Below are 15052 nucleotides of genomic sequence, written 5' to 3' on the forward strand. Positions count from 1 at the left end.
TAAACATGTTTTCCGTGTAAGTCTTAAGATGTAATTACTATGTCCATGTAAACACGAAGGAAAATAATTCTGCATAATTAATGAAAAAATTAAAAAAAAGAAAAAAAACAATGCAATGGCTCATTTTTTGTCCCAGTTCGCCTGCAAATTGTGTATCTTCCAGATGTTTTTCACACAACAGACTCAATGTTAAACTATTACTAACTACAAATTTAAATCAGATATGAAATTAAATATATTTCAAATGAATAAAACACTAATATTTATGTTATTTTTGTCTTTAATTGTTTGTATTGTTTAATTGTTGTAATAATAGAATAAAAAATTGCCAATATTTATAAAAGAAAAGCAAAAACATGTAAATAACATTAACAGTTTTCTTTGCAAGGAATTACAAGCTTTTAGCAACAGAAATTAAATCCCAAGAGAGCTTCTCTTTTTTTTTTTTTTTTAAAGCAAGCACATGAAATCATAATGCTTTTTAATGCTGTTTTCAGAAGGAAGGAAAAAAATCTGCTAATCCTAATTACATCACATAGAAAACTTGTACAGGTAGTCACAATGTTCATGACATTCACAAGCCATAGATACAACAATCCCTCATTACTGAAAAGTAAAAACATGTGAGCAGAAATATTGTTGTGGAAAAGTTATCTATTCCTGCTGTGTTTATTGGGTCCAGCTTTTCTCATCACCAAACATTTGAGTAGATAATCTTGTTTTCACCGTTACCTGGAAAAAACATGATAAATGTTATTTGGAGCAGAATGTGAATTTTTTTTTTCTCCAAGCTAAACCTTCACATATTTTACATACCTTCATTAACTGTTGTGGGTCTTGGTTTTTTACAAACTTCAAGTAGGACAAGACCCAAGGCCGCAAAGAGATAGAGAGTTGCAACACCAGCTATCACAGCCACTTTGACAGCATGAAGACCTAGTGGATACAAATTTTAGTGTTGAAAAGAATTTCTTAATATTTTTTTTCTTGTTTATTTTCAGATCAACAGTAGCTGAGACTCTTAAACATGAAAATAATTCAGTGTGACCCAAAGGCAGATTCCTAAATGAATGTAGTTAATTAAAATAGATGTAATCCCTTTGAAGGAACATGTGATGAAATATCAGTGATAAATTAAAATATTTGAAGCAACATCGTTTTAAATACTGTACCTTTGCAGGGTGCCAGGTATATCACTGTTTCATCTTTGCTGACATTGTTCTGAACTTGGCACATGATTTTTCCAGCTAGCTGCCCGTACAAGTTGATGGAAACATTTGCAACACTGCATTCTTTAGCTGTGCAGTTGATCCGGGACTGACTATGGTCTCTGGTTTGAACAACAGACTTATCATCCAATGTCAAAATCAACTCTGCTTCATCTCCCTTAGTAGAGCAGGTGATTTCCATAAGTTCATGTGACAAACACGTCTGAGACACAGCTGGTTTTGACACTGGAGCTGCAAGATAAGCACAAAGTCATGCATGAACAACACGCAACATGCAAGTAAAGATTTGCTTCAGCAGTAACTTTCCAACTTTTTCATCACTACAACTTCAAGGATTATGGACTAGAATTCTCTTTTTGGTTTTTACACGTTATATAATTTTTAATGTATAACAAACCAGCTTGCAGCCTGTACAAAAGACCAAATGCAGGGTTTGGTGATATCCCGTATTTTCCTTGTTGTTGGCAAATTTCATTCTTTTGTGCCATAGACTTCCAATGTTTTATAAACTCGTACCAAATCCAGTAAAGAAATAGTCAACATAGTTTACTTGTTTTAGTGTGAAGGTTTGGGTATCTGCGCTAAAAGCAGGGTGAGGAATCAGAAGTGATTTTGTTAAATGTTGACAACAAGAGAAAAAAATTTTAACATCATTATTGCTTGTGCTCATCAACTGTTATGTTTGTTTCCTGGCATTTTTTAATAGCTAAGCAAGATGTGTTCAACACTTTTATATGCAATTATACAATCAACATAATAAAGTATAAAATCTATAGAAAAAAAAACTGACATGATAAAATATCAAAAATGAAATGGCAGTAAAATCAGTGTTATGTCGAGATATTTCCATTTTTAAGTGAACATGCCATATTATGTGGCAAAATAACCATACATGCAGATTATCTAGAACAAATCCACCAATAATTAAAATAAGACATGTTGCCTACCTTGTATTTTTAGATGCACAATCACTTTTCTTAAGATTTTACCATCAGATCCATATTCTTCCAGCATGTAATCTCCAGCATGTCTTTTTGGGGCGTTACTTATTTTATATGCTCCGTTGTAGATGATTTCATAATCATTTGCATGTTCCTCTTCAATTGTCACCTTCCCATTTCTCTCCGCCTTTAGAATCCTGTGTTTACCATCCTTTAACAACCTAATGTCCACATTTGTTTTGTTTGACAGATAAAAGATCAGTGGTTGTCCTACTGCTCCAAAACACTGATGAATTTCAGCGGATCTTAGAAAAATGCATTGAAAAGGACCTAAAAGATAAAAACAACGTAAAACAAAATGAAATGTTTCAAGTTAAAAGCAGAATTATTAAAAAATCCATCTTTTTTATTAATAGCTAGTATGAACCATTTCAAACAGGCAAAAAAAAAAAAAATAATGAAACATTTCCATATTTCCTGTAAATTGTTTTTGTATTTTGTCACTGTAAAAAAAGATTTTTTTTGTAACTAAATATGTACCCAATCCACTGTTCACATTTCTGAATTAAAACTTAGCATACCATTTGCCAGAGATGTTGCTGCCAGAGCTGCGTAGATCATGTAGATGGTTTTCATTGTGTCTGTAACATAAACATGTAAAACTTAGATGACATTTTGTATGGTAGTACACAGTATGGATGCAGTTTCACACATTAATGTAGTATCACGTCAAAAAGTTGACTTGAACTAAAATTGAGCTTTTAAAATTAGAGAAGCAAAACTTGGTCATTCGTCTCAGTATTTCTAGTAAATAATGAAAATATAAAGATGCACTGTAATACTGCAATAATTCTGCAACTCACAACACTTGTAAATAAAAGACTTACCCCACAGTGGTGTGATGCTTTCTTGCTCTCTGAGACTGACCTGCGAATTTTCCACAGATAGGAGGCTGGTCTATGCTTTTCTTTATTTGGTCTTGGTAGATGAAAGTACTCGCGGGGTGTGTTGTCACACACAACCTGCCGGAGAACAAAGTAGTGAAACTGATCATGTAGTTACCCAGAAACTTATTGTACATCTTTCATCTAAAGGTAGATGCTGACCAATACTGTGGTTTCTCAGACAGTTGAGGAATGATGGAGGAATGATTTCATTTTATCAAAGAAAAAAAAGGAAATGTTATATAAATAAATAAGTGGAGTTGAAGTTGTGTGGCTGTGGCCGTGATGGTTAATGGCATGAATTCAGTAGAAATATATGCACATGTAACTGTATGGGAACCTGGTGTCTAAAAACCAGAAATGTTTTTTCTTCCTCTTAACCTTGTCTTTGACACACAATGCAGGCCTAGAAGAGACCTAAAAGTCTCTCTTAGCTAAGACAAAACTTGATACAAGACATAACTGAATTATTACACTAAATTTGTGTTCATATTTATTCAACTTCACATTTTAACATACTGGCAAAAACTTCATCCATCCATTGTCCATCCAGTGTCCTGGGTCTTCCCCGGGGTCTCCTCCTGGTGGGATGTGCCTGGAACACCTCACCACGGAGGCGTCCAGGAGGCATCCTGACCAGATGCCCGAGCCACCTCATCTGGCTCCTCTCGATGTGGAAAGCAGCCCCACCCGGATCACCGAGCTTCTCACCCTATCTCTAAGGGAGAGCCAGTGACCCTGCAGAGAAAACTCATTTCGGCTGCTTGTATTGACAGTTTCGTAGATTCCCTCACTCGTGAACAAGACCCCAAGTTACATGAACTCCTCCACTCGGGGCAGGGCCTCATTCCTGACCCAGAGAAAGCACTAAACCAGTTTCTGGCTTAAGTTCATGGTCTCTGATTTGGAGGTGCTGATTGTCATCCTAGCCACTTCACACTCGGCTGTGAATCACTCCAGCGAGAGCTGAAGATCACAGCCTGATGAAGCCAACAGAATCACATCATCCGCAAAGAGCACATCCAATCCTGAGGCCACCAAACTGGATCCCCTCAACACCTCGGCTGCACCTAGAAATTCTGTCCATAAAAGTTATGAACAGAGGCAGCTGCAAAGTGTGATGGAGGCACATTTTTTCTGACATTTTTAATTGGAAACAAAAGCATTTGTTAAAGGCAAGTCTAAAAATGGGTTGAGCATGCTCACATTAGTGTCATCATTTGGTTCTGTGTTAGAAAATGACAATCACAACACAGCATCAGTAACAAACAGCAGGGTTTTATGGATATAACTTCAGTTTGTTTACGATGCTGCTACGCAACACATAAAAATGTAGAAAACTAAAACTCAATCCTGAGTCTTCTCAGACCCCTTCAAAAGCTAATGTCATTGGTAACCACGTCATCACGGGTTTTGACTACTCAGTGGTTTCTTGTGAAGTGGACTACAGGGTGTTTAGCCGAGTTATGTAAAATTCCAAATAGTAGCAAGCAGAGGAGCTCAGCTAAAAGGGAACAATGTGGTTCAAGCATGCACAGGGACACCATACATACACCACTAAATGATTGGAATGAATGTATAGATGTTTCTTCCTGAAAAGGTTAAAATCACCCCTCTCGGTCAGACTTAAAATTATTTCCACCTGAGGCTGATTACCTGATATGTTTACATGACGCATTTTTATTCTGATTGGATGTTTGATTAGATCAAAAGTGCTCCATGTAAATATAGCTAATAAGTGCAGGGGACAATAAATTAAAAACAACATCTAATCAACATGAATGAAATGTGGACATTACAGAACGCAGAGTCTTAAACTGTAATGACAGGGTGAATAACATGTTTTAATGGAAGTCGATGAGGTGTTTTGTCACTTTATAAGAAATACTAATCCAATCAAATAAAATTTGCAGCTTATTTTTTAATATATCTAAGACTACTAACCACCAAAGCCCATTCCCCTACAATTTATTATGATGAAAGACTTTTTTCATGGACTTTTTAAAAATGAAAAATTAATAATTCAAACAATTAAACTGGCATTTAAAGAGTCAAACTCCTAAAAATTAATAGTTTGGTAGTTATCAGCAGGTTTGAATTTGTTTAAGTGATTTATTAAAAAGAGGTAAGAAAAAATATTCATGTATGATCATTTTAAAGCGGTTTTTTCTGCATGTACATTTTGTCCACAAATTTGAAGCTGGATCAAGGGTTAAGATTTTGACATTCAAAATGGATGTACCCATACAGAAAGAGTTTTTAGACTTTTATACTGTATCTGCATACAACTGTAGTTTGCATCCTATGTTTATATGTGTTACTCGTTACAGCAGTGTGAAACTGTTAATGTAGTGAAGTATGTGGGTTTTAGTGCTGCCAGAACAATTTTGTCTTCACACGCTATGAGGACCATTATGCGATTCGCTCCAGACTCGAAAAACCCCCAAAACCTGCCACAGGTTTTACTTGAGTTAGTGTTGTCAAAACTGAAACTGCTCAGACATCCTGAGCACATCTTTATTTATAGTTTGGTCACTTTGTTCTGATGCTGTTACCCCAACAAACAGCTGCAAAGAAAATCTGATTTTCTGTCTTTTAAAAGATATGCAAAGGCCAAGCTTCATTAAAAAAGTAGTTTTCTCTTATTAATGTTCTCTTAAGTGAAATTATTCCTTTTAAGGCACCAAGAAAGTTGACTCACATCAGATATTTAAACTACATTTTTTACTCAATGCATTATTCTCAATGGTTCTTCAAAGGGTTTGAGTTAGTAGTTGGTGTCTATGTCGTTCTGGATCATTGGCCGATAAATGTGTTAATGCAACACATCTGAAGTTTGTTATCATCAAAAGAATTGCTCTATTTATTTATTTTTTCAAATGTTTTCTGCATGCTTATCTGAAACTGTTTAGTCATTATCTTAATATTCAGCACACCTCACATATTTGTTTGAATCACATGGTAAAATAAAAACTTCCAATGTGATGGACAGAATTTCTTTATGTTGCTGCCTCAGCAGCAGTGTAGAAACTCTCATGGTTAACAGGACACTTATATCTAGCGCTGCAAGAAAAAACATTAAAGAAAAGCTCAAGACAGTTTCCATTTTAACCATGCAACAAATCATGTTTCTATTTACTTACTTGTGGAGTTGTTTCTTGGTGTCTTTTGTGGTTGAGACTATGATGCTGTCTTCATGGGATACGCATGCGATATTTGGGGTTTTACATTGTTTCTCATCTATACGGTTAAAACCAACCAAACCTGCGTGGAAACACTTTTCAGTTACTGACATTCTTGCAGGCTTTGACACAGTGTGGTTTTAGATATATCAGACACAGAAATGGTACTATAAGAGAGTGCCATGAAGATGAAAGTGTTGAATGTAGTGTTGCCTCTAAAATAGATGCTGCTTGTTATGGTTTCTGTGTTTATAAGCACTTTGAATTGTCTCGTGTATTAAACGGGTTGTACAAATAAATCTGCTTTATTTTGCTCATTATATTGTGTTGTGGCCAATTTGTTGAAAGTACCTTCCCTTAGTGGAGCATTGTTACCATCAAAATATTTTCCTTAAATATGTATCCTTAAATACGTTTCTAAGCAAACACTCATTTCCTTAAATAAGTTTTGATCAGGGTCCAGATAAGCCCACCAAAAAATGTTTTATAATGTCACCCATTAATTTTGGTTCCTCTGTTTAAAAGATAATAAATATATTTATGCGACAACAAGGAGTCTGAAGTATGTACATTACAGCCTCCTTTTAATACTGCTCACAGCCTTAGTTTTAATGGACTTGGAAGGCTAAAACGTATTGTAAATCATCCTGGAGAGTATTTCTTTTTTTTTTTTTTTTTTTTTTAACCTGTCTTGTCCAGCATCGTTGCAAACAGAATGATTGTCTGGCTGCTGTCTGGTGCTGGGCAATTTTACTCTATCAAGCAGGGATTTATACTACATGTATAAAGTCCCTCTTGATGAAAAACTTTATTAAATCAGACTCTTAATGCTGGACTCGACCGGAGGGGACAGAGAGAGAGAGAGAGAAAAGAAAGTAGAGAGAAGAGGGAGGGGAGAGAGAGGGACAGAAAGGGTGTGGGGAGTGCGGGTGGGGACTTGAAACATCATACAGAAGACCATGTAATCCATACTACTTACAACATATATAGCTAAGATCATCCTAGCCAGTAGGTCATTACACAACTAGTTGATAATTGTAACAATAATAATAATAAGAGTAAGAGTAATAATACTAATAAGAACAGAAATAATTAAAAAAAAGAAACAAAATATGATAATAGATATAAGTGAAACTGCTGTATTCAAGAACACGCGCAGAGAAACCTGTGTGGATGTGTTGGAGAACTCGGCCACACGGCGACGCAAAGACTGTGTGGAGACGTTCAGGAAGGAGTGACCATGCAGAGTGATCATGCAGATGCCACCTCACTTGAACAGAGGCCAGAGTCAGGCCAGCGGTCCCGAGACCCAGGCCACCAGCCCTCCCGCAGGCAACAGATCCCGACCGGTCCACAGAGACGACCACTCGCCCGCCCAGGAAGGCAGCAGCAGGAGACCCCAGCAGGAGCCGCCCCGCGGACACAGGGCACCGGCCCCGGCGGGCCGAGGCCAGCAGTCCCCGACCCCCCCCGGGCACCGGCCGCCCGGGACAGAAGGGGCAGAGGGCCCGGGCCCAGGAGCGCAGGGACAACCCCCCCCCCCCCCCCCCCCCCCCCCCACAGGCCGAGGGCCAGCACGCCACCCGGGGTGACCAGGCCCGTCCAGACGGCCACCACCAGAGGCCAGCCCCACACCCCAGCGCCCAGCCGCACACCCCGAGAACCAGTCCTGCCCCCCCCCAGACCAACACACACACACACAAACACACACACTCTCCTTCCACTCCTCCATTCATCCTCCCACGCATACACCATTCAACCCTCACATACTCTGTCCTCCCACACACACACACCATCCTTCCACCATCCATCCTTCCACACACACACCATCCTTCCTCCCACACACTCACCATCCTTCCACCATACACCATTCATCCACCTTCACACCTCCCATACACACACACACACACCTTCCTTCCACTACCCATCCTCCCACACATAAATCATTCTCCTACACATACACCGTCCTCCCTCTCCTACACCAAACATCCACCTTCACGTACCCCATCCTCCCACACACACACACCACCCCTCCATCACCCACTCTCCCAAACATACACCACTCCCCCACACACACACCATCCTCCCTCCCATACACCATCCATCCTCCCGCACACACACCATCCTTCCACCATCCATCCTCCCACACACTCCCCCATCCCTGCACCATACATTCTCCCACACATACCCCTTCCTCCCACACATACATCATCCCTCCACCATTCATCCTCCCACACACCACGCATCCACCTCCACACACCCCACCCTCCCACACACCATCCCTCCACCACCCATCTCCCCCCCCCCCCCCAACACACACACACACAAACACCATCCCCCCACCACCATCCTCCCGCCACCCCACGCCCCGGGGGGACAGCCCCAGCCAGGAGGCGAGGAGACACGAGCCAGGCCCCCAACCCCCCACCCCGCCCCCGCCCCCCACTCCCCACCCCCAAAACAGCACCTTCCCCCCAGGGCCAGCAGCCAAAAACCCCCCGGGACAGCCCGCCTACGCCCCGGGCCAACGCGACAGGCCACCCGGCCCGCCCCGCCCCCGGGCCATCCATGGAGACAGGGGCGCTTGAAGACCCCATCCCCCCTCCCTCCCCCACTAGTGATGGAATATATTATGTGCTGTTTGCAATTAAAAAAAGAGGGTTAAAATTGGGGGGCAGTAACTGCATTGAGGAGGGGGTGGGGCCACCTGAGCAGTCCCACCCACCTGACCTCGCATGTTCCACCCCCCAAAACGTGTTTGTATGTTGCAAATGTTATTTGTGCTCAGTGACTAAGTGGAATTAAAAGCTGGGAGGCATGCTGCCGCTCGGCGAAGCAACAGGGCCACTATGATGACCCTCCTGCCCCGCCCAGCGCAACAAGCACACCTCCCACAGCCCTACCTGTGTATGTAGTGAAGAGTGGAGGAGGGGAGGGGTCAGGAGATGTAGGTCCAGAGGGGAGTAAGCCTCCCCCCTGGAAGACGACCCGCCAGTGGCTTAGGGCGCCCCCGTCCCCCGCCGGCCCCGAAGGGCGTCACAGGCCCGGAGCAGGCACCCCAACCCAGGCACGCCACGAACCCCCCCAGGGGCCAGCCACCAGCCCAAGGGGCCACTTTCCTCTTTCTGAGTGGGAGGGGGGCGAGGCAAAGGAAGGGAACCCCAGGCCCACGCCCCCAACACCCGGCCAGGGCGCCCCCCAGAGGACACGTCCTAACCCCCTGCAAACGCACACACTTTTTTTTTTTTTTTTTTTTTTTCCCCCAGCCACTCACACACCCTCTCACACACCTCTATACACCAACACCTCAATACGTGCACATACCTCCACACACACACTTCACGCACATACCTATAAACGCACACACCGGTGCCCACATACACACACACTCTCATACCCCTCCATACACATACACCACTACACACGCACTCACATACATACCTGCATATACACACAAGCACCTCCATACATACTCACGCCTCCACCCACTCCTTCACTCCTCCACACACACCTCGACCTCCACGTGCACACACTCATATATACACACCTTCACACACATCCACACACACATCCCACATAGACCTCCACACACACACCCGCACACCACTCACACACACATACACGCACACACCTAGACCTTCATACACACCCACACACACATACAGCACACACATCCCTCTACACCCACCCACACACCAGCATACCTACAGACACACACACACACACACACCCACCTATATACAAACACACCCCCACCCAGGTTCCGGGGCTGCGACCAAGCACCAGGGCACGGACCAACCCCCGGCACGGCACATCCGGACGGGCCCAGCCCCCCCCAGCAGCGGCAGACCCCCCACCCCCAGGAGAGGGGGGAGACCCGACACCCCAGAGCCCGGGGCCCCCACCCGGCCCACCCCGGGCCCGACCGGCCACCCTCTTTCACAAATTATCTCCTTAAATCAGTCATTATATCATTAAAAAATGTTTATACATGAATGAATTTATCAGAAAAGCAGATATTATACTTTTGACTTTTCTTTGAAAAAACAGGTTTAGTCAGGACTGATGTGGAGTTTAGGTCCAGCTGGCTGAGAATCACACCCAGGAAAACTGGTAATGTTTCCATCATTGTAATAAGCATCCTGATCATGAAGCTAACGGGCACCTCATGTCACTCTGACATCTGAGTACACAATTTCTTCTTCAGCATCACCTGAAGGAAGTAAAGACAAACAGCTAAGATTTGGATATCAGTTCCACTAAAATGTCTTAAATGTGATTACTGACATTTCTTCTCTTTGTAAATTTTTGTTAAATAAATTCATGTTTAATGAATGTTTATTAGAAAAAAAATATTTTCTGAAATATTAAGTATCCCATTATTCTGCATTCTACTGAGAACCCAGTTTGTGGCCATCTTACCTTGTCTAACAGCTGTTGTATAATTTGCTTTCTTATTGAAGTGCTTGATAATGAGGAAAACAGCCAAACAAAAGAGAAGAAGTATCACAGTTGTGATCACAGCTGCAGCCACAGGTAGAAGACAGAAGTGAGAGCTGGCACCTGGAAATACAAACATGAAGTTGTTGGAGATATTGACTGATGTACCATTGTTTGTAGTTCTAAGGAAATAAAGTCAGTTTATAAATATATCATGACATCTTTTGTACCTGTGCAGCTTGTCAGGTGGAAGACTGTCTGTTGTTTGCTGACGTTGTTTTGAACATTACACACCAGGTTTCCGACCAGCTGACCATGTAAGCTGATGGTAACATTTGGATCTTCTGCTTTCCCAGATCTGGTCCTTATCAGCTCGTTGCTGTCCAAAGACAAAGTGAATTCTGTTTCATCTCCCTCAGCTGAGCAGCTGACTGTCATCTGCTCTGCTGTCAAACATGTCTGAGACACGATTGGTTCTGACACTGGAGCTGGAAGACACAAACACACACACACACACACACCCACACACACACACACACAGTAAAAATTAAAAGTTTGGACACACTTTCCCATTAAATCCACTGGGAAAGTGCGGTCACACTTTGGACTGGTACTGTTTATATATCAGACAAAGAAATTTGGTTCCTACCTAAAATTTTCAAGGAGAAGTTGATTTTCTGTAACAGTATACCATCATTATCTGAATGTGTTTCCATCTGATAGTTTCCAGAGATTTCTCTTGTTGTTTTCCCAACCAGGAAAATTCCATTTTTATAGATTGTGGAGAATTTACCACATTTGCCATTTATTTCCAAACTTTTATCACAAGGATATTTGAAAATGATGTCATGGCCCCTTTTAAAACTTGCTTTTGTAGTTTTAGTTGGCAGGTGGAAAGTGAGTGGCGGCAGGTGAAAAGTGAGTGGCTCCCCGAGTTTTCCAAAACACTGCAGGTTGTCAGTAGGTTGAGTTAAATTGCATTCCATTACCCCTGACCCTGTTGGGGGGAGACAAAACCAGAACCATGAGTAAAACATTTCAGCATGTTTAACTGGTAGGACACATTTCAGATTTGTAGAAAAAGAAGCAATAACCACATTCAATTCTATCATGAAGAAAATGTCTTCACAGTGTTCATATTATTTCACTCGGATTCACAACGTTTTCATTTCTAAAAGATACATTTGGTCAGGTTTTGTTATTCATGTTTTCATTTGTAATTATGATTATTGTGTTCTTGCTTTTGTCATTCTGCATGCACACACATTGTACAAACCAGGCTGACAGTGCTCGGTACTTTTCAATGCTACTTCTGAGCAGTCAATTTTATTTACACTGTCAGGCACGGACAACAGAACAGAACAATCCTTGCTTGGTTACAATGCGTCACCTAGTGGTCGCCAACTCACCACATCAATGTTAATTTATAACCATCAAGTAAATATTAACATTAGTAATTCATGAAAATGTCATTTTAATAATTTACAACAATGAATTTGATAATTTTCTGATAATAACTATCCCACATTATATAGAATTAATATGTTAAATTCTACAAGCTGACAAAATCCCTGCTCTGCATGACCTCAAAGTTAATACGTTGTATAAAATATGAACGGTACCTTTTACCAGAGCTGTTGCTCCCAAAGCAGTGATTATGTAGATCAAAGTCATTTTCTGTAAGGAAAAAAACTTATTAACAAAATACCAAAACAAATATGTTGCTTTCTAATACCAAAACTAAAAACATAATAAAAATAAAGAAATATATCTTTGCACCAACAATATTTTTCGCAAAAAATTGATTCAAAATTTTTTTTTTCTTTCTTTTTTGTTTTTTTTTTTATGTGATCAGATATTAACAATGTTTCCAAAATATTCATTGTCCAGGTCGTCCTTTGAGCATCTGGCATTTTTTCCAGTGCTGAACACTTTAAAAAAAAATAGTTAATAGTTAATACTTAAACTATGTGCTGAAACCTGCATTATGACTTTTAAGGATTGCATTTACAGCCAACACAGAACATATATAAGTAGTTTTCAGAAACATAAAGCCTACTGGACATGGAAAATAAAATATAAACACCACTTAAACACAGTAACTTTCATTCTTGCACTTTATTGGTGCATCCCAGATTTCTTTCCTATGTTCCCAATAATTTAACATTTTTAGCTTTAAATGGTAAATTGACTTTTCCATTAGCGCTTTTCCAGTCAGTTTGACCCTCAAAGCGCTTTACACTACTCATCACATTCACACCCTGATAGGTACATCAGGAGGCAACGTGGGATTAAGTGTCTTGCCCAAGGACACTTCAGCATGTAGTCAGTGGAAGCTTGGAATCGATCCGCCTACCTTCCGATCGACCCAGGCAGTCATCAGGAGGATAGACTGAGCTCTGAGTTAAATTAGCTTCTGGATTATCTGTACCACTGTCTTGGTTTTTATATCTTTCTTGTATCATTGTCAGACAGAAAACTTCTCATTTTTATAAACCTTTGTTTGTGCATGGCAAGACTGAGAGGTGGGGGTGGGGCTGTAGTGGTCGGCCACTGTCATTGCAAACTTTCCGCATTGTCACTGCTCTGTCTCGATTCAAAGTTGGTTGGCCTTCGGAGGCCCCCTTCTGGCTCGGGGCCCAAGCATTAGCCTGGTTTGCCTGTTGGCGAGCTGTGCCTCTGCTTACTAATGGAGTTGTAATGATGAAAAAAGGTAATATTTGAAGTCATTTGTTAGATTACCCCTTACTGGAAAAAAATAACACCACTAGCAAAAAAAAAAAAAAAAAAAAAAAAAAAGGGCTGTCTTCAGATTGTTTCTTTCTTTTGTGTGTGTGTGTGTGTGTGTGTGTGTGTGTGTGTGTGTGCATGTTTTCTGAAGATGGAAAGTGTCAGTGACAGTTAGCAACTTGACAGTCAAGCAGAGACAAATTATTTTCATCATAACTTAATAAATCTACACTTGGTTCAGTTTTGCTGATAAAATCTTCAAGGCCTGTACATCACACTTCCTGTCAGTTGACCACATAAGCTGAGCTAATGTCTTGTTCGTGTGTACGTTCATGTAATGCCAAAACCAGGCTAAAATGTGTTATCAAGATTAAATCACACCATGAAAATGCAATATGATAAAAGTAGATTTTTTGAAAATAAATAAATAATAATATCTTATACCCATTTAGCTCCACTTGGCAAAGCAAATTTGTTCGGCACAAAACAGCAGCCAGACCATCGTTCTGCTGCTACGATCCTCAACAGGACAAGTAAAAATTTATTAAATTAAATAAATTGTTTAGTGACTATATAATTAACTATGTATAAGATGCAGTATGTAAAAATATTTGTACCTAATTTATAATGAATAAAGTCTTTATACCAGTTGCGGTTGACCAAATATCAAACACCATTAACAAATATGGAAAGAAAAAAATCATCAATCTAAGAAAATTAAATATAACTGAGAGTTTAGAATTTTTTTTCATTTTCAAGATACTGAGTTTTAAACTATTATACATCAGCATATTTAAAAGTACTTACAATGTTTTACAGTGTAAATAAGTATATTTAATATAACTAAATTGCATAACCTTTTACCTTCATGATGAGCTATGTATGCAGTTTTCCCTTGTAGCAACGTTGTTTAACGTGACAACATGGCTTTAAGGTAAGATTGCATAAATAACTCATCATCTTTTAAGTTGTACTCTTATGTGGAATTGCAAAATATCATATTACTTTATTTTTATTTTTGATGAAATATATTAATTTCCTTTATAAATGAATAATCAACATAAATCTATTCAGCTTGTTAAAACTATTGCGTGTACATTCAGCTTTTGGAACCACTTGGGATATTTCACATAGACTGAAATCCTGTTTCTATATAAAGTTGTTTTTATACATTTTTCTTGTTTTAAAGTCTTAGACTTTTCTTCTTTACTATGAGGTAATCAATTCTATTTACTTAGATTAAAAGACAGGTTAGATTACAGTTTAAATCTTGGCATCACTTACCTACAAAGGGAGATCTTCTGTGGGTTCTTGTTGATGGGCTGGTGAATTTTCCACTGACAGTTTGGTGGTGTATCTGTTCTATTTGTGCTTTGTGGCAAAAATGAGGAAGCAGTTCACTGAGAAACTGTCACTTAGCTGTTTATCTTTTATGTACTTACTGACATTTTAACACTTTTTTTCAATGAATTCCAAAATATTCTGGATTTTGTGATATTGTATTATATGTGGTTGTAAGTTGCTGCCTCTCCAGAATAAATCATTCCACTTTTTTTACAACTGAAAGTTAGTGGTCTATAATGTCT

At 40.1% G+C, this 15052-nt stretch overlaps 2 protein-coding genes across 4 annotated transcripts; both read right to left on the minus strand.

The window, feature by feature from the left end:
• Positions 1-335: 335 nt before the first annotated feature.
• Positions 336-3287, minus strand: LOC121654527 (T-cell surface antigen CD2-like). Of its 3 annotated transcripts, XM_042008713.1 has the most exons (6): positions 3058-3287; positions 2752-2811; positions 2177-2500; positions 1173-1460; positions 817-936; positions 336-732 (listed from the first exon to the last, which is right to left on the minus strand). In XM_042008713.1, the coding sequence occupies exons 2-6, from the start codon at positions 2804-2806 to the stop codon at positions 692-694; spliced, it is 828 nt and encodes a 275-aa protein (XP_041864647.1). In that variant the 5' UTR covers positions 2807-2811; positions 3058-3287; the 3' UTR covers positions 336-691. The 3 variants fall into 3 exon arrangements, with proteins under 3 accessions (XP_041864647.1, XP_041864649.1, XP_041864648.1); XM_042008715.1 differs by lacking the exon at positions 2177-2500; XM_042008714.1 differs by lacking the exon at positions 817-936.
• Positions 3288-10387: 7100 nt separating this feature from the next.
• LOC121654718 lies at positions 10388-14849 on the minus strand. Its single transcript, XM_042008958.1, has 6 exons — positions 14751-14849; positions 12359-12413; positions 11386-11733; positions 10967-11224; positions 10719-10859; positions 10388-10509 (listed from the first exon to the last, which is right to left on the minus strand). Exons 2-6 carry the CDS (start codon positions 12408-12410, stop codon positions 10463-10465), a joined length of 846 nt encoding a protein of 281 aa, XP_041864892.1. The 5' UTR covers positions 12411-12413; positions 14751-14849; the 3' UTR covers positions 10388-10462.
• Between the last annotated feature and the right edge of the window lie 203 nt (positions 14850-15052).

Source organism: Melanotaenia boesemani, chromosome 15, assembly GCF_017639745.1.
Source record: "Melanotaenia boesemani isolate fMelBoe1 chromosome 15, fMelBoe1.pri, whole genome shotgun sequence".
Lineage (NCBI taxonomy): Eukaryota > Metazoa > Chordata > Actinopteri > Atheriniformes > Melanotaeniidae > Melanotaenia > Melanotaenia boesemani.